Genomic DNA, 20,118 nt, shown 5'->3' with positions numbered 1-20,118 from the left:
TATACTGGCCTAGTGCTGTCTGTGGAGCTGTCCAGTGCTAAAATGGATGGGGATTCATGCTGTTTTCACTTCAGCCACTTCTCCCTTTCTTCCTCCTCCGCTTTTCTCCTTCTCCAAAGGCCCTTTTTCTGTTCTCTCATCTGAATTATTTCTGTCAGATCATACTTAGATTCCTTCCCCTTTCTTCCCCTCTCCCTCTTTACTTCCTTACTTTGATTCTCCTGTGGGCTCTTGTCAATTCTGGTTTACATGCCATTCTCTCTTTGATTTCCTCCCTTTTGTTTCCTTCCCCCTGCTCATTCTTTCTTCTCTTCCACCGTAGACACATTGCAGGAAGTGGTCATCCCCCCCTTTTTTTTTCCTGCAGCGCTCTCTCTCCAATTATGCTTTTGTTCCTCCAGATATCCACCGGGACTGGCTTGCATGCGCGATTGCACACACACTCCAGACTCAAGCAGACACAAGAATGAGAACGTGGCTCACTCCTCTCCCCTGCCGATCCATGGGTCAGAAAATCTCCTTAAAGCTACATGTTGTTCACATACTGTTGCGCTGTCCCTTAACACATGTTCTTTTTTTGTGTGTGTGTGGGGGCCCCTAGTTTCTAGTTACTCGGTGAGATGAGGCAATCAAAGAGGCAAGCAAGGGCATCCTGCATGCTGTGGGAAAGAGTAGAAAGCAAGTGGAAGAGAGCAGGGGAAAAAAGGGAAAATAACAGGCCAGTTGTGGGAGAGAGTGAAAGGGAGACAATGAGCAGTGGGAATTTGGGGGTTTGTGAAGGCTGGCTGAGATGTGTGGTGAAGGCAGAGGGGCCAACAGATAGAGGGGCGAGATATGGGGGAGGATGGCCAGGAGGGCAGGTGGTTCTGTCATTAGCTCCAGATTAAAGCAGAGGGCAACTCTAGAGGACTCACCTCTGATTCACACAGTAGTACTGCAGGCAAGGACAAGCCTCCTGGGAGACATGAAACACACACACACATGAGCACACACAGCAGTGATTCACAGGATTACCCAAAGGCTCATGAACACACACAAACACACACACTCTTATAGGCATATAACACCCCCTCCTCATTTAGCATAACTACACACTAGATACACCGTGACTCACGAGAACATGCCGACTCCCACACACATGCCACATACAGAGAGAGCCATGCAACACACATCCACGCCGTTGAGCTAATTAATCAAATCTCCTGTTTTAATTAGGGACTCGAATCAGTTGCTGAGGGAACCTTGCCCCCTTTGGAATCTTAAGGTAAAGACTGCCTCCGATGTCTCTCCAGGAAGCTGACCGAGGGGGACAAATTCATAATACCTACAATGATTCAGCTGGCTGCGTTCTACATTGCGTTTTCACACAGACACATTTTTCTGGGGAGGCCCGAGGTGCCCGATCTGAACTTCAATTTGGGCTCAGTCGAAGCGAGGGGGCAAGCACAAAAGTGGGGGGAGAAAAATGTGGAATTATGGCGGCTGGCGTCGCAGCTAATACAATGTACCTCACCATGAAAAGGCCATGCGTGTTGGCATTAAAGGGGAGGCCGGCGGTTTGCAGGGGCCTGTCCAATCGATCCCTAACACAAGCCTGCCATTCTGCTCTGAAAGTTTTTCACATGGAGAGGCATGTAAAGGCACTTTCACACAGCTCTAATAGGCTGCTTATCTCCGCTATTACCGCAGCCTTGCAATTTCAGCCGAGCAATGGCTCTGGACTCACACCAGGGCTGCTGCAGCTGGGTGAAGTCGGTTGATGTGGGACATCAGGTAGAATGGGACAAATAAGGTTTTACATCTTGGGCTCTTTAAATATTAGCAGACAAACAACAAATACTGTATCGCATTGTTGCTACAAATGTTATTTACATGAAACAATCATTTTAATTGGTCTGAGACGATTAGCACACCGAAAATTAAAAAGTGTGTTGTAGCTAAAACAACAAAAATAGTTGCAGGAGGTTACATTTCATTAACTGGTTGACCTATAATCAAAATTCATACCTTTTATAGCAAAGAGTTTTGAGTGAATGCTTCATGCACTGAGGTGAAATGGTACAAAAATGAAGCTAAAATGAGACATTTTTCTTTCAAGATCATTTTTATGGTCTTTGCTTTTCCTAGACAGGACAGTAATAAGCATGAAATGGGGAGCGAGAGAGGGGTTGACATGCAGCAAAGAACCACAGGTTGGACTCAAAACCATGGCAGCTGCAGCAAGGACATTGACTTTGTACACGGGACACGGGCCCTACCCACTAAGCTGCTGGGCGCTGTAAAATGGGGCAATTTTCTGAAGTAAAACCAGCTTGTTTTTAGGCCAGTAGACAACATGAGTTATTATGCTATGGTATGCCACCCTATTTATACTATAGACATTTTTATTATTTATATCACTTAAGTAATATTAAAGATGACGCAGTGGGTCTATGTCTATGTCTTACGAATTAGCTGTTTTTCCGCATTTATCATTTTCAGACTAAGACATGTGGTGCTGGTGTGGAGGAGTCCCTCTGTGCGTAGTTTGCATGTTCTCCCCATGTCAGCATGGGTTCTCTCTGGGTGCTCCGGATTCCTCCCACAGTCCAAAGACATGCAGGTTAATTGGTGACTCTAAATTGCCCATAGGTGTGAATGTGAGTGTGAATGGTTGTCTGTCTCTATGTGCCAGCCCTGTGATAGTCTGGCGACCTGTCCAGGGTGTACCCTGCCTCTCACACAATGTCAGCTGGGATAGGCTCCAGCCTGCCCGCGACCCATAACAGGATAAGCAGTTACGGAAAATGAATGAATGAACCTGTGGGTTATGCCAGTATTATGTGGATTTTAATAGCGTTATTTGGGGATTTGGCCCATTTGGAATAAGTGTCCCAATTGAGGTTTTTACTGCAGTTTACAACACATGGCCTCTCGCCCGTTTACGGTTGCCTCTGTGTGTTGTCATGGATACATCGTACACAAACTAACTCGCCAACAGGTGTAGCAATGTATGCCCAAAAGAAAAGCCCACATATTGAGAAGAAGCACACTACTTCTAAACATTATAAAAGACCAGGATATCAACAGGTTCTTGGATATGCTCAAATATCGCAGCAACAACCTTTTCAAGATGGCGGCTGAAGGAATGAAAGAGGAAGGCTGTGATTGCACGGTCCAACAAGTCCACCAACAGTAGGAAACTTTGATGCATAGAAGCAAAATGACAAGCGGCTCCAGCAGTCCTGCTTTGCTGTATTTTCATGTGATAAACGCCATGGGAGTATTCGTGGAATGTTAATTTTCATAGCCATGTAAACAGCTTAGTAGGAATTTTGTCTTTTTGGAATAAGGGCAAAAAAACACTATTTTGTGCATGTGAACGTAATCAGTGTTACATGCACATACTGTATGTCCATTGTGAACAATATGGCACCAAGGAAAAAGGCAGCAAAAGAATGGGGAAAGCATGGCAGAAAACAGGAGTGTCCCATTTTACCTGAACATGTCATCAGAGCGAGGTAGGGGTTGATGTGTCCGTCGGCGCTTAAGGGCTTGATGTGTTTTAAGGTCCAAAGTTTCTGAAGCAACTTATTTTCTTTATAGAAACAGAGCAGAGACGTATAACACGTTCTAAAAGTAACACTAAAGGTAGTATTCACAATTTTAGTTGTTTGTCTTGGTAATCTACCCAAGAAGTGTCCCAAATTACCTGACTTCACCCTACAGTACGCCTGGGGCAAGAACTTGTGCTGTGAAAACATCATTTCACAGTGTTCTCACAAGGGCTCCATTAGTGATCAATAGGATAAAATTTGTGAGAATCAGCTCGGTACTTCCATTTTCTGTCTGACTGCTTTAGAGCAAGTCAGAGGAATCAATATGCTAACATTTCATATTAATCGGACCGAGTAAATATTTATTCAGTGACTAATAGAGCTCTATTTTAAGCAACGTGGAGGTTTTTTTTTTAGCGTTAACAGTGTTTCATCTCACACGTCGACAGATCTAACATCAGCTTATCTTGAAAGACGAGGATGAGGAAGCTCAAACCCGTGGTGGAAGAAGCACACCGCCTTCATCTGTCCCAACTGTCTTAATATCAGCTCAGGTGAAGACTGGACTTGATGAATTAAAAGGAGGAAAGGATGCCAAGTAAAGCCATTAGGATAAAGGAACTCGGGCGTGTGTCTGGCTCGCCGGTTGTCATGGTTGCGGTGTTTATCACCTCTTTCTGCCGACAGAGGCCCAGGGGCAAATCAGATTGGCTTCAGACAGAGAGAGAGCTGGTGAGTGAGGGGGAGGACATATTGGCACAGTGGAGGGGTGAAATGCCAACACGCTGCAGAGGGGAGACTGAGGAAGGGCACTGGACAAATGTCAATGTGGCTTATTCATGATAAGATTTTGTTTTCTAGCCATTTGACTCTGGTTTGAGGTTTGAGGTGCGGTGATATTAATCAGTCTAATTAAGCAAATCCCTGCTTTAGATCTCTTTTGTTTACTCACATGAGGTTTAGACATTTTTTTCTCTGCTTGTGCTCGATTTTTGTGAAACTACAGTTTTATTTTGTGTCTTTTTTTTTGCACCTGTCTTATCTTTGTAACCCTATCTTTCAGGCAGCAAACCCCAGCGAGGTCTCTGCGTTGTGTTAGGTGAAGTATACCGGGGCGGCAGGGGAGACAGGGAAACAGGACTCAAACTGGTGGTTGAGGCGGAGCAAACTTCCCTCATTTATTGGCCTTACGAGACACAAAACAAACTGTCTTCAGTTTCCAAGGCACATATTAACACTTGAATTAAACTAAATATCAAATACAGAATAAAATAAACTTCAGCTGCCTCTGTTACAGTTACTGATTAGCCAGATACAACACAACTAGCTCCACACGGTTAGTACATCAGTATAAACACATTTCAACATAAAAATTACAGGAATTGTCCCATCTTTAACATAACCACTCTTGGGACTGGCGTGTTTAATACAATTATAACAGACAGTTATGTTAATGACTTAAATAAAGTGGTTTCATTAGTACAGTGTTTGGAAACCCTCCTTACCTTACGAGACGCAAAACAAACTGTGAACTACAGTGGCTGCGGAGGGTCAAAAAGACTCAAAACTACAGTGGGCCAAAAAGGACAGAAACATAAATACCGCTCTCTGCTGGTGAACATAAACTCACTCCCTTACATCTTGATGTCCCTGTAGACCACTTAAGAATATTTTAAGAGCATTAACAGGCTGTCTTCAGGTATCAGACACTAAAATTCATGACTTTTAAGACTGTTTTAAGATCATTTTCAACCAAATTTAAGATGAATTTTTCAGACAAATCATCCTTGTCCTATTCAAGCATAGCATGCAAGTATAAAGGCAAGTAAATACTGTATGTGGTCTCATGGAGAGGTAGGTGTTTTAAGGACCTTTAAAGGTGTTAAATAACAATCGCTGTTGGACATATTAAATAGGTGAACGTAGGTTGGTCAGACCACTCTGGATTAGAGTTTTAGAAATTATAAGTTGCTGGTTTGCTTCAGAAATCCCTTTAAGTCCAAAGTTGTGTTTACTGGGGGGGAAACGAAACACGAAACGTATCCAAGCATGCATTTTCTGTTATCATTGTGAGTCTAATAACTGTCTGTCGCGTTAGTCTAAGACACAGGAAGACAACAAAGGTTCCAGAGGTGCAAACTGGGTTAATGCAATGGTGGAAATAGCATCTTATGAACGTATGCTCAGTAGAATAAATGGCGAAAGGAGAAAGGAGTATCTAAGGAGTATCAAAATGGAGGATAGGCCTACATGATTATGAACTTGCACTGTGATTATGTGACCCTGTAGAGTGATGTATGAGGACATATGTGTGACATGTGGACTTTCATGCAGAAGAGCTCTACACAAATTGACAAAATGAAATTAAAAGATGGACAGGATGCAATGTTTGCGGCAATTAATACCTCTCAAATTCAAATTTAAGACCATATAATGAATTTTAAGGCCTAATGCTTATTAAAATTGAATTTAAGATATTTTAAAACATGCAGAGACTCTGATTAATGCACACAAGCATTTTTAAAGCCCTTGAATTTCTGTGAAATACACAGATTGGTGGCCTTTTAATAGGAGCCTTGGAGGCATCTAAATCTCAGACCGTCCTTACACAAAAAAAAAAGAAAAAAAAAAGTCAGGTGTTCAATTTGCCCAGCATCCCTCGTGGCCTATGCCTGCCACCTAGCGGCCCCCCTAAACCAATCATCCCAGTTTGAAGCCTTGTACAGGTGCATTAGGAGAAGTGGGGGGTACAATTTCAATGGAGCACCGTGGCTGTCATGTGGCTAGCTGACAAGACAATTCACATCCAATCCACTCCTGGTCGGCTATATTGGCTAAAGAGATTAAAAAGAATGACATTTACCGGCTGTGACAAGTGGTCGGTTCTCAATCTAGCAGCCATAATCATAACCAGATGGCTGCCAGCTGCCAGTTACATCCAGGTGGCTACTTGTCGCTGCCGCTGTCCCCTTCTCCCCGCAGCTATCATAACCACTCCTGACTGCACGTGTTAGCATTCTAGCCGCGCCTCCTTTCCGCCAGAGCCAATCAGACGGCGGCGTAGTGAAGCGCTGATTCTTCTCAGCGAATCAGAGCGCGTCTTGTTGAGGAGAGGCTCTTATTCACTCATACAGAGGCCCTTCTGTCAACAGGGAGGAAGGTACGGATGTATTTCTGTCGCACCGGCTGCATGAAGTACTTTTAAAGTTTCTCTTCGGCTCTGCTTTGAAACAGACTGTTAACGGAAGCCGTTAAAGCTTATTTTAAGTAATATTTGTACATTTTAAACACTAAATTCTTGTGTTAGCCGGTAGCATTCATTTATGTTTATATTCCTGCGTGTGTAAAAGAGACTTCTTGGCAGTTTCAATGTGGCTGTTGTCGCTGTTTTGAGTCTTACAGAGCATATGAGAGGTTCAGGTTTAGTTAAGGGTGGTCTGCCGGGGTTGTATTTTAGCTGACACCTCGCTGAATAGGGCGAAACCACCAGACAGCCTGTGTGAATAGCTGTATTGTGGGCGCTGGCTGGTGTGTGTGACAGTTCAGGTTCAGACCTATAGGCCTCTTCCACAGAGGAGGGTCTTGTTAGTGTGTGTTGTTGCGGACCTATTGGTGTCTGAGCTTTCATTTGGCGATACTCGTCTGTAAGGCAGGGCTTTCATCATCATAGCTGTGTTCAGGCTGACACGGTGTGTCGCCGTGCTGAGGAGTAAATTACCGGTGACAGCGACCTGTCCTGTTGTTTATGGTCGCGCCTTGCTGTCAGCCCGCAGTGCCAAACTTTCATCATCTCTGCCGAAGATGCCGCAGACAAACAAGTTCAGGAACGCCCCAGTTTCTTCTGACTCCTCAAGCTCCGTCCAAGGTGGAGCCTCAGCAGAGGATGCAGAGCCGGTGTCCCGGGAGGAGTGCCAGGCTGCAGGGGACGCAGGAGGAGGAGGAGGAGGAGGAGAGGACAATGTGGGAGACAGAGAGATCATCAAGTCTCCTAGTGACCCCAAAGAGTACAGGTAAAGGAGGTTAAACCCAGATTCAAGCTTTCATATATGTGTCACTGTACTGTACAGAGGTGGATGAAGCACCTGAACGCCTCACTTGAGTACAAATACAGATATCTGACCAGAAAATGACTTTGGTAGAAGTTAAAGTCACCTTTTACTTGAGTAAAAGTCTTTAAGTATCTGATATTTAATGTACTCAAGTGTGATATTAAATGAAATATAGTATAGAAAGTAAAAGTACAAGTAGCTGTTGTTAATAATTAAGCAAGCAGTCAGAATTTTGAGAATTGGAGACAGCGAGATCGTCAAGTCATCCAGTGACCCCAAAGAGTACTGTTAAAGGAAGTTACACCCAGATTCAAGCTGTCATACACGTGGCACTTCTTCTATTTCAATCATACACTGCAATGCACAGTGGTGGATGAAGTACCTGAACGCCACACTTGGGTTAAAGTACAGGTATCTGACCAGAAAATGACTTTAGTAGAAGTTAAAAGTCTTGAAGTATCAGATATTTACTGTACTAAAGTCTGATATTAAATACAATTAAGTATTGGAAGTAAAATTACAAGTAAATGTGGTCAGAATTTTGAGAATTGTAAAGTTTATTTCTTTGTAACATGTACAGCACCTTAAAAATGGAGCCTGCAACAAGAATGCGGCCTTGTTCACAACTCGAAAATCCATTTTTTTCTTCAGTCCCATTCCTTCACTCGTTCGTCCATCCCTTCCTTATTTTGTAATAATAATAATAATTATAATAAAATGTATTTGCTTCACAAAATACAGGTAAGCAATCAAACAATTAAACATGCAGTCAATGTGGTAAAGTGGTTAACACTGCCGCCTCACAGCAAGAGGGTTTGAACCCAGGGTGGGAGAGCCCTTCTGTGCGGAGTTTGTATGTTCTCCCTGTGTCACCGTGGGTTTTCTCCGGGTACTCCGGCTTCCTCCCACAGTCCAAAGACATGCAGGTTAACTGGTGACTCTAAATTGTCCGTAGGTGTGAATGTGAGTGTGAATGGTTGTCTGTCTCTATGTGTCAGCCCTGTGATAGTCTGGCAACCTGTCCAGGGTGTACCCTGCCTCTTGCACAATGTCAGCTGGGATAGGCTCCAGCCTGCCCGTGACCCCTAACAGGATAAGCGGTTACAGAAAATGAATATAACAAATAAAACAATGCAACAAAAGAAAGTAAAACACAGAGCAAATACAGGCTGCTGAGGCCTCTAACAGAAACATACCAGGGAACAAGCACTGGACAATTTAGGGTGGGACAAAGGCCATTTTGAAGAAATGGGTCTTGAGTTGTTTTTAGAAATGTCTAAAGAAACCACAGGCCGTAAACTTAATGGAAGAGAGTCCCATAGTGCCCCATTGTCTAATTAAGCAATTCCCTGCTTTACTTTTTTTTGTTTACTCACATGAGGTTTAGCCATTTATTTCTCTGCTTTTGCTCGATTTTTGTCAAACTACAGCTTTCTTTTGGTCTTATTTTGCACCTGTCTTACCTTGATGTCCCAGTAGAGCAGCTTAACCAGCTGTCTACTGGTATCAGACACTAATCACGACTTTGAAGACTGTTTGAAGATCATCTTTTACCAAATTTAAGACTAAATTTTTAGACAAATCATCTTTGTCTCATTCAAGCATTGCAAACAAGCATAAAGATAAGTAAGCACCGTATGTGATCCCATGCGGAGGAAGGTTTTATGTACGAATGTGGAACAAGCGCTAGAAGATTTAGGGTGGGACAAAGGCCATTTTTAAGGTCTTAAGTTGTTTTTAAAAATGTCTAAAGAGACCGCAGACCGTAAACCTAATGGAGGAGATTTACATAGTGTTGGAGCCACTGCTTTAAAGGCACGATCACCTTTTGTTTTCAGTCTGGAGCAGTAAGGAAGGAAGATTCCTGGGGGAAATATAGTGGAGTAACAGCTAAAGATGGCAGAAATATAAAATCAAGTATCTGTACCATATAAGTACTGTAACAAAGTACTATTACTTTGTTTCATTACACCTCTGGTACTGCAGCCCTGTTACATGATGTATCACCTCTATTTTGTACTTTACTCCAAGTAACTGTTATCGAAATGATTTTAGGTGCAATGATACACATATGAAGTTACTATTTTGTCATATTCATGAACATGAAAGTGCTGGGTAAAATGACCCAGATCCACTAACCCAGATCCAAAAATGATATCGCGCCTCTCTTCCAGCTGGATCAGTACAGTATTATTGTAGTTTGATGGGACGATTTCATGCTATGAGCACACGCCAGTGCCTCGGGCCTCTGTAGGGCATACACAGAGAAATTTGCTGTGAAAAAAGCTTAGAGGAAGAGAGAGTCTCAGAGGGTATGAGATGCAGTCTGCAAAGAGACATTTGATTTAACAACCAGCTCAAAATAAGAAGAAAAAAACAATGAATGCTGCAAAACTCAACAAAACAACACTTTCCCCACACAAAAACTCTCTGTGCTGTTTCACCTTTGACTTCACTCCCTGCAGATACATTGTGCTGGACAACGGCCTGCGAGCTCTGCTCATCTCAGACTACAGCGGCCCAGCGGCGTCCGACGATGAGGACTCAGATGGAGAAGAGGAAGAGGAGGAGGAGGAGGAGGAGGAGGAATCTGGAGATGAAACGGGGGATGATTCTGAGGAGGAGGAAGGTGATGACGATGATGAGAGGGGCAGTGATGATGAAGAAGATGACAACGAGGGGAAAAAGAAGAAAGGAAACGCAGAGAAACAGGTACCACTGGGAAGTGTTAAATGGAGAGCCACATTAATTTTTTAGCAGACTAGACATATGTTAAATGACTCAGAGGAGGAGGAAAAACATGAGTCATGCTGAAACCAAAGAAATATGTGTTGAAATCAGATATGCAGATTTATGCAAAAGAGTTGTCAGCACAAACTGTAAGCTATTTATAGTGCCGTTAAACAGAGGTGGGACCGAGCTATTGTTTGGCAAGTCACAAGTAAGTCTCAAGTTTTCCCACTCATGTCCCAAGTCAAGACAGGCAAGTACCATGTCTGGTTGAAGTGATGCAGGAGACACTGAGTTGTTCTCCAAAGTACCCCCTAAACATGTAATTTTAGACATCCATCCATCCATTCATTTTCATCCGCTTATTCGGGGCCGGGTCTTGGGGGCAGCAGGCCAAGCAAAGCACCCCAGACATCCCGCTTTCCAGCAACACTTTTCTTGCTCCTCCTCGGGCATCCTGAGGTGTTCCCAGGCCAGATGAGATATGGAATCCCTCCAGTGTGTTCTGGGTCTGCCCCGGGGCCTCCTACCAGTGGGATGTGCCCGAAACACCTCTAACAGGAGGCGCCCAGGAGGCATCCTGATCAGATGCCCGAATCACCTCAATTGAACCTTTTTGATGCGAAGGAGCAGCGGCTCTACTCCGAGCTCACTCCGCATGTCCAAGCTCCTTACCCTGTCTCTAAGGCTGAGCCCAGCTACCCCACAGAGGAAACTCATTTTGGCCGCTTGTATCTGCGATCTCATTCTTTCGGTCACTACCCAAAGCTCATGACCATAGGTGAGGGTTGGGACATAGACGGACCAGTAAATCGAAAGCTTTGCCTTCCGGCTCAGCTCCCTCTTCACCACGACAGTCCGGTGCAACGCCACTGATCCATCTCATGCTCTATTCTAGACATCAGTTTTAGACAGCAAGTCCAAAATACATAGATTTTTAATTAGCTGGATTCATTTTGGATAAACAGAGCATGAACATGCCCTTGAGAGCAGTCACTCAAGAGCTGAAACCTACAAATATCAAGGGATGAGTGCAACAAGCAAATTACAAACACAATGGCAAGGATGGAGACGAAGGCTGAAAACAGTCTTGAAATTTTGGTGCTGAGCATAAAGGAAGATATTACGATGCACATCGGTAATTTTCGATCATAATTTCAACACAGTCGTTCAGATTAAACAAAAGAGACATTCGAAAACCAAGAACAGATCTGGGGAATTATGCGTCCTTGGGCTTGGAGAGACTCAAGTCCAAGTGAAGTGTCGAGTCATTGGTGTGAAATTCCAAATCAAATTGCAAGTCTTTTTTGATTTTGTCAAGTTGAATCAAAAGTTAGCAATTTTGTGACTATAGTCTGAGGCATGTGACTTGAGTCCACACCTCTGCTGTTAAATACACACACTTGTAAATCACACCTGTGCCTAAAACGTCGACGCATACAGGGCTTGAGCCACTCAGTGTTAACAAATACCACAAAAAGAACAAACCAATAATTTATTAGCTTGCATCTCACTACTCTTCTGACTCCCCTGCCCTGTCTGCTGCCCTTAGCTCACCTCTCAATCATTCCTCTAGAAGACATAAACCTTTAAAAACCACTCAGGAATATCTGGTTTCATTGTTAAACAAGGCAAATGAAACAGAAGAATATATTAGGCTATAGCTGGGGGATTTGTGGACCAGAAGAATAACAAACTTATTGTTCAAGTGCATTGCCAGACTCAAACCTGACTCATAGACGTCCTCTGTGTCTGTGTGTTTGTGTGTGTCAGTCCGCAGCAGCTCTGTGTGTTGGAGTGGGCAGCTTCAGCGACCCCAGTGACCTCCCCGGCCTCGCTCACTTTCTGGAACACAGTGAGTAATCAACCAGAGAGGGAACCAGAGAGGGTCGAGTCATTTCTCATCTCTCCTCGGTCGAGGGTTAATTCGCCCTTATGTACGGTATCATCTATCAAGTCAAGTCATGTCAGTGTTGTTTATATAGCTCGAAATCGCAAATCAAAAATTTCCCTCTGAGTCTGTACAACGTGCAGCACCCCATATCCTTACACTCTCTGGATTTGGACAAAGAAAAACTGCACTTTAATGTGGGGGGAAAAAGGAGAAACCTCAGGAAGAGCAACCATATTTAATGCATTCCAGGAGTTGTTTTGTTATTTTAAATTATTCAGTGTACCCTCTTTTCCTTAACCTGTTTTGTCTACTTCTACTTCAGTTAATAATTTCTGACATCTCCCAGAATACCCTCCATCAAGCAACAAAGAGTGGTTAAGAAACTTGTTGCATTAAGTTTTTATTCCGGTCCAAAAAAGCAAGAGGTGCTCGCTTTCTTTATTTCTTTTTTTTTGAAACGCAACATATCTTCTGAATTGCATTCGAGTCTACTGATGCTCCTGTCAGTGGAGAAATTGTTGTATCTGTCTCCTCCACCGTTGTGATTGTCGAACATTGTTCCTAAATGTTCTTTTCTGAAATGAAAGCCTCGCTCATTCTTATAGTCTGTCATCAAACCTGTCACCAAATGTTAAAAAAGCTATCAATTCTATTGTGGCTCAGCAGGAGATATAATGCCACGCTGTCTGTTTGGCCAGCTCTCCACATAAATAAGAAAACCACAAATGCAAGGCACACCAAGTAGCGGTGGTGGATTTTTTTCCTTCCCTTTTAAACTCCTTTATTTTTTTATTTATAACTCTTCTCTCTTCCCTACTGTTTTTCCGTTGTGTCCCAGTGGTGTTCATGGGCAGCGAGAAGTACCCCTCAGAAAATGGCTTTGATGCTTTCCTGAAGAAGCATGGTGGGAGCGACAATGCCTCCACCGACTGCGAGAGGACCATCTTCCAGTTTGACGTCCAGAGGAAAAGCTTCAAAGAAGCTCTTGACAGGTGAGGGAGGATCAGAGGAGGCTTTTTTTGTTTTTGTTTTTAGATCAGTCGCTCTTAAGAAGTGGACTCCTTGAAAACCATCACATGATAAACACAGGACTAAGAGAAGGAGAAAGTAAACTCGAAAAAACACTTAAGACATGTTATTACATACCAACTAGAAGATGATAGCTCCTTCAAAACTTTGAGGCAAGACTCTTTCTGGTGTTGCTGTACATAACTTTCACTCTGTAGGACACGGACAGGTGGGGTCAGGTTCCAGTTGCAACAGCTTTTTATAAATCCAAAAATAAGTTTGTGTGTAAAATGCTTCTGATGTTCTTAATAAAGCTGTGGCTCAGAGGTAGAGCGGGTCATCCACTAATCAGAAGATTGGCGGCATGACGAAGTATCCTTGGGCAAGATACTGAACCCAAATTGCTCCCGCTAGCTGTTCCATCAGTGTGTGAGTGTGTGAGTGTATGAATGGGTGAATGTGACATGTAACGTAAAAGTTGCAACAATAAAACTGAATAAATGTTTTAATGTGGTTGAGTTGGTTGCTGGAGTAACGTAAAGCAGTGGTTCCCAACCTTTTTCTTGAGGGACCCATATTTTTACCATTGTAGAAATTGAGGTCACAGGATATAAAGTCTGGGGCTCAGGAGCTGCTTCAGCAACTGGTCCAGCCACGGGTTCCAGATTTCTCTTTGTCATCAGTTCAAAGTCCACACTGTTTAATATGTTCAGCATCATACTTGCATTTGGCCATGTCTTCAGGCTAGTTTGCTGTCTCTGTCAAGTAGCTGTCCGTTAGTCACTCACTCTACAGTGGAAATGGCACTTCAAAATAAAATCTTATGAGTGAGCTTTAGATATTCGAGTTGGCAGATTTTTTTGAAATTTGTTTTTTTTACTTTTGGACACAGCCAGGCAAGCTGTTTCAAGTCTTTATGCTAAACAAAGCTAACCAATTGCTAGCCATAGCTAAACTAAACTAACCCACTGCTAGCCATAGCTAAACAATGCTAACCAATTGCTAGCCATAGCTAAACTAAACTAACCCACTGCTAGCCATGGCTAAACAAAGCTAACCAATTGCTAGCCATAGCTAAACTAAACTAACCCACTGCTAGCCATGGCTGAACAAAGCTTACCAACTGCTAGCCATAGCTAAACTAAACTAACCCACTGCTAGCCATGGCTAAACAAAGCTTACCAACTGCTAGCCATAGCTAAACTAAACTAACCCACTGCTAGCCATAGCTAAACTAAACTAACCCACTGCTAGCCATGGCTGAACAAAGCTTACCAACTGCTAGCCATAGCTAAACTAAACTAACCCACTGCTAGCCGTAGCTTTACAAAGCTTACCAACTGCTAGCCGTAGCTAAACTAAGCTAACCAACTGCTAACCATAGCTTCATATTTTACCCTATAGATGATTCAGAAGCCATATGTTCCATTTAACCTGAGTAGTGTTGTGATTAGATGTTACCATTTCAGAATTACACACACAATTAAGAATAATATTCTGTGTAATCTGAAATAAAGTCTGTTTTTCACAAACTTGACATGTTCATGAGCCACTTGCAGTTCATTCAGAATGGACCTGCAACCAACTTTTGGACCGTGACACACCAGTTGGGAACCACTCTAGATCAGGGGCGTCAAACATACATCCCAGGGGCAAGAACCGGCCCACCAAAAGGTCCAATCCAGCCCACTAGATGACTTTGCACACCTGATATTGATGACAAAACTGACAAAACTTCAGATTGTACATGGTTTGTAAGGCAGGGGACGACTTAACCTGCTTCTTCATCGGCTTCCACTTTAGTAGGAGTTGAAAATGATGACAAAAATGCCCATGTAATGAAAGTGAGACTGAAATATACTGTTGAATTTGCACATATTTTTCTTAGGATATCGCAGTCTGTTCATCATTTTGATTTGTAAATGGATGAACATTTTCAGAACGTATTTCTTTACACTAAAAAAAGGAACATTTTGAGGGGGGGTTTATTTATAGGGTATTATGTAGTGGTTTTACTGGTCTGGCCCACTTGAGATCAAATTGGGCTGTATGTGGCCCATGAACTAAAATGAATTTGACACCCCTGCTCTAGATGATACTGAGAGCACCCAGGAGAATGTTCTGAATATATTGGGTATACTTTGTCGAAGATTTTTCGACAGGTGATGTGTTTTTATTTGATTTATGTAAAACATTCAGCAGCAACTATTTACAAGAAAACATGTTGCAAATTATCCTTCTGGTTTCTTGGATGTTGGATACAAATTTCAACCCAATCCAATGAAAAATAAGCACTCGATGAGGCTCAGATTATGTCCGCAAGAATGACGAAATTTAGCTCCAAGGGCCAAACTTCAAAAATTCATAACTAAAAAAAGTATTCAGTCGTGGGAGTCGAGCTGTAGAATTTTGCAAGGTCCCATGAATTTGATAGAAGTGTTTATATTATTTATTTATGTATTTATTTATGGAGAAAATCCATGACATGAGTTTCGAAAAGGAGTTGTTAAACCAAAATAAAGTATTTGATAGACAGATAGAAGTATGATAACAAAAAAATGTTAACTTTGGTAAAACAGCTGAAACTCTTCTTCATGTCCCAGAATCTGATGAGTCACACAGGATATGATGCAACACCAGCTCTTGATTTGAACTAACAGAGTCGGACAAACATTACAGGCTCAATCAGCCGCCCGCTGTCCTGCTGTTGTCTGTTGTGTGCATCTGTCTACATCTGATTGTCTCTGTCTGACCTGTGTGCGCTCTCCCTGGCTGGTACGTGGCCTCTGATTATAGCCTCTCTGTCCCGTCACCCTCTCAGGTGGGCCCAGTTCTTCATCTGCCCCCTGATGATCCGAGACGCCATTGACAGGGAGGTGGAGGCCGTCGACAGCGGTGAGTCAAGGTGCCTCTGTGCATCGCCCCTCCGTGCTGAGAAGTTAAATTTCAGCTGTCTTACTTGGACTTAAGCTTTTCATCAGCCGCATTGCTGAGTTCTCCTCAGGCAGCTCTTGCACACCATTGATCACCGTCTTTCTCTGTCGTCTCAAGTTTTTCTGTCTCTCCTTCTGTCTGTCAGAGTACCAGCTGGCTAAGCCGTCGGACTCCCACAGGAAGGAAATGCTGTTTGGCAGTTTGGCCAAACCTGGACACCCTATGGGCAAGTTCTGCTGGGGTGAGTTGGTAAACACAACCGCTGGGACACGTAATACACACAGGGCCTCCTTGGGGTATGTTCAGGAATAACAAACAGGAGTGCTGAGACAGACACCAAGTTTTTCTTTCTTGCTGATATCCCTGCATTTATAAACCGTTTTTCTACAGTGTTTTATAGTTGTGCTGAATTGATTGCTCACTTGTGACAACACCAGGGAATGCCCAGACGCTGAAGCAGGAGCCAAAGAAGAAGAAGATCAATGTCTATAAGCGGCTGCGCGCCTTCTGGAAGAAGCACTACTCTGCCCACTACATGACTCTGGCTGTGCAGTCAAAAGGTCAGGAAAATCTATTCCCGTTTAATATACATCAAGAGCTGTCCTTATTAGGAGATTGACAGGATTGTTTTCAGTAATTTCATACAACAAATGAAGTAATTGAAAAAGCAATCTGTAGAGATAAATGGACAATTAGAACAATAATTAGCCGCAGCTCTCATAAGGATTCATCCATGTTCAGCCGACTGGAGTCAGATACAGAATATCTTACACGTGTTTTCAGGGTTTCACAGAAAATATCGCACGGCTAATTAACTCACTGCATGAAAGTAAAATGATGACGAGTGTTGACATTTGTGCTGAGAAAAAAAAAATCATCTCCCATAAAAACTGCTGAACTGTTTGCCTTCTGTATTCTTGTTAAATCCTCCAGTGCTATTTAAAAACTGTCTTCACTGAGAAAAACAGCTACTGTAAAGTGATGCAAAGGTGTCAGGATGATTTCTGGATACTAAAAAGACGAAGTTTATATACAACCAGCATTTCACTGGGAAAATAATATGGCATTTAACTATTAATGAGGTCATATGAAGACTGATAAAGTTTAAATTTGCCTCCCGACATGAGATTTAACTACGATCGTCTAAATATTAGGGCTGGGTTAGGGTTAGCAATAACAGTGTGGCAATAACACAGTGCCAAGTATTGACTTTTTTAATTAAATTAATGACATATGTGACAAATACAAACTAGAGTAATATAATCAGTTGCTTTTTCAGTCCAGTAGATACATTTTACTGCTGCAAAAAAATGGCTGCGGTGAGATGAACAGACTGAACCTGAAACAGATGTTGACAAAGTTTTCCTCTCTGGACATAATTTACTGTTTAAAAAAGCTAACAAATCACGAGTTATTTTATCGCATTACTCAGCATTACATTGCATATTAAAAATCTCAATAAAATTGTATTGTGACTTAAGTGTCGTGATAATATTGTATCATTGACCCATATCGTGATTCCCACCCCTACTAAATATTAAAGGAAATGCCACATGAAAACAGCAATCATTAATTTTGGTTACGTTCAGCCAGTGCATGGAGCTGTAAACACACACACATATTACCACTTTATAAATTTAAAGCAGCTGTGCGGAACTTTTTACCATTAATAAAGCTGTCCCTAGTTCGTATCACCCCCCCCCCCCCCCGAAAAGCCGCATATTTATTTGAACCCAACAGCGACAAAAAAGCCTTTCTCTATATGGCTATTTAGAGTCAGCAAACCAGAATACGGCACCCAGAGGCAGAAGTAAGTCTGCACGCCCGCAGTGGCCCGCAGCCATTAAACCACAGAAGAAGAAGGAGCCGTGTTTACAGAGAGTGTTCTTCGAGTAAGCGGTACGCAATGGGCATTGCTGAACACATAACAGTTTTACCAGATTTATCTATAAGGGCTTGGTTGTCCTTTCGATGTCATCTGAAAGAAAAAGAACAGAAGAAGGCTAAACGGGACAGTGATAGGCCTCGAGCCCAAACACGTGTAAACCTCGGTCAATATATGATGACATGGAAGTTATAAGCAAGCTAAATGTAACGTTAGCCGATGTGAACTGCTTGTGTCTAGTAACGTTACAACAAACGCCACAAAATTATCTGTGACTGTGACCGTGAACACAAATATACAGCAGGCAGTTGTCCTCAGTTTATAAGAAATTCAGAGAGACACCAGAACATTTATGATTTTCCTCTCGCTCTCCAAAACAAATGCATGCGGTAATTGCCGGTTGCAGTCAAGATTTTACAAATGAAGCCGAATGCCGGCTGCAGTCGGAATTTTACAACACCAGGCTGTGGGTGTCATACTGCTTCGACCAAAGGGGGCACTATAATCAACGAAAACGTGAAGTTCTGCACAGCTGCTTTAATTTCATGAAGTTGTTGGCAAACTGTTGCTGATTTATAGGGCTGCCCCCAATACCAGTGATAAATATTCATGAAGCTTCGATGCGTGTCTTTTATGGGGTGTTAATTGAGAGACGAGGACATCAGCGGCTGCAGCTAAAATAACGTGGCATTTAGCTTCTTTTTTAGCATGCAGGTCACACATTAGCCATAATCGCTAGAAACAAGAATACTTTACAAGTCAGCTGTTACTCAAAGTTTCAAGGTGAGCTCGTCGAAGTTTCCTTTGGCATATCTGGTGCTTAACATTTGGGTGTCATCTTCATAAATTCTGAAACTATTCCGGACACTTGACTTTTTCAGATACCTTGCTGGCACATCTGTAAGCCCTTCATGTTTGGTCAAACTGTCCCAGTTTCAGTAGTGCTGGACTGCTGGTCACTGACATCAGATCAGAGCGTGACAGAGTCATAAAGCTATCACTAGGTGCAAATGTCCTGTAAAATAATTAATTCATCATTCATTTTCTGTAACCACTTATCCTGTCGTGGGGGAGCTGGAGCCTTTCCCAGCTGACATTGGGCGAGAGATGGGGTACACCCTGGACAGGTCACCAGACTATCACAGGGCTGACACATAGAGACAGACAACCATTCACACTCACATTCACATCTACGGACAATTTAGAGTCACCAGTTAACCTGCATGTCTTTGGACTGTGGGAGGAAGCTGGAGTAGCCAGAGAAAACCCATGCTGACACGGGGAGAACATGCAAACTCCACACAAAAGGGTTTATTTAGCACATCTTGCTGCATCCTGGGTGCCACCCCATTGATTGTGAGATTGTGATTGGTTTAAAGAAATACAAACAAGACAGGGCTTTTTTTTTATGATGCAGGATTATGATGGGTTCAGCCAGACTTTTCTCCAGCACTAAAACAAAGTGTGGGGATAGGTCTGGCTATGAAAGACCACTCTACCTCTAGCTTAACTTTGGTCTCCAGCAACTCCTGAGATAAAAATCTGGCTCTTTAGCTGCTAAATGCTCCTCTATAATCATGTAGTATATAAGATACAGAAAAACTGATTACAGCAGCTTTAAGTTATCTTTAAGGTTTCAGTCCAAGTTGTTCCATCCGAATGAGCTGAGTATCTGTTAGCGTACGCAGAGAATCTCTGCTTGAGCAGCCTCTGTGTCAGAGATGCTGAAGAGAAGCAACTTCCATTTACAGCACAGCCAAATAAACCAGACTGACACGATTCATGGTGTTGCATTGTTTTATTAAAGAATAAAGCCAATAACTGGTCTTTTTCCATCACGCTGTGAGCATTCGATCACGATCTGAGCTCACGCTGTGTGCAGGGCGGGATTGTTTTCTCAAGCAAAGAATGCTTACACAAAGAAGAGTGTTCATGTGTTCAAATCGTGACCTTACATGAGGCGGATCCTAACTCCATATTGATACTGTGGATATCCCTACTGGAGGAGAGCGCTCGGTAAACAGGGAGGGTTTTGTCAATGAGAAAAACGTGAATGCTTATTTTTCTGTGAATCTCTGGTGT

At 42.8% G+C, this 20,118-nt stretch overlaps 2 protein-coding genes across 3 annotated transcripts in view; one reads left to right on the top strand and one right to left on the bottom strand.

The window, feature by feature from the left end:
- LOC117267615 (SLIT and NTRK-like protein 3) overlaps nucleotides 1-6,544 on the bottom strand; it is a 33,151-nt gene extending 26,607 nt beyond the window's left edge. Inside the window, exons 1-2 of one of the 2 annotated variants that reach the window (XM_033643627.2) lie at nucleotides 6,400-6,522; nucleotides 915-955 (exon numbers count right to left, since the gene is read on the bottom strand). The gene's annotated coding sequence lies outside the window, so the exon portion shown is untranslated. Of the gene's footprint in view, nucleotides 1-914; nucleotides 956-6,399 lie in introns of both variants that reach the window. The other variant, XM_033643628.2, reaches the window with a different exon arrangement.
- Nucleotides 6,545-6,648: 104 nt separating this feature from the next.
- The window catches only part of LOC117267131 (nardilysin-like), a 50,606-nt gene continuing 37,136 nt past the window's right edge, over nucleotides 6,649-20,118 (top strand). The window contains exons 1-8 of the mRNA XM_078175166.1: nucleotides 6,649-6,696; nucleotides 7,303-7,546; nucleotides 10,051-10,297; nucleotides 12,089-12,170; nucleotides 13,048-13,201; nucleotides 16,039-16,112; nucleotides 16,297-16,392; nucleotides 16,589-16,711. Coding sequence (XP_078031292.1) covers nucleotides 7,338-7,546; nucleotides 10,051-10,297; nucleotides 12,089-12,170; nucleotides 13,048-13,201; nucleotides 16,039-16,112; nucleotides 16,297-16,392; nucleotides 16,589-16,711 — 985 coding nt within the window. The 5' untranslated portion in view covers nucleotides 6,649-6,696; nucleotides 7,303-7,337. The remainder of the gene's footprint in view (nucleotides 6,697-7,302; nucleotides 7,547-10,050; nucleotides 10,298-12,088; nucleotides 12,171-13,047; nucleotides 13,202-16,038; nucleotides 16,113-16,296; nucleotides 16,393-16,588; nucleotides 16,712-20,118) is intronic.

This window comes from Epinephelus lanceolatus, chromosome 15, assembly GCF_041903045.1.
Source record: "Epinephelus lanceolatus isolate andai-2023 chromosome 15, ASM4190304v1, whole genome shotgun sequence".
Lineage (NCBI taxonomy): Eukaryota > Metazoa > Chordata > Actinopteri > Perciformes > Serranidae > Epinephelus > Epinephelus lanceolatus.
This window is presented reverse-complemented; position numbering and strand designations above follow the sequence as displayed.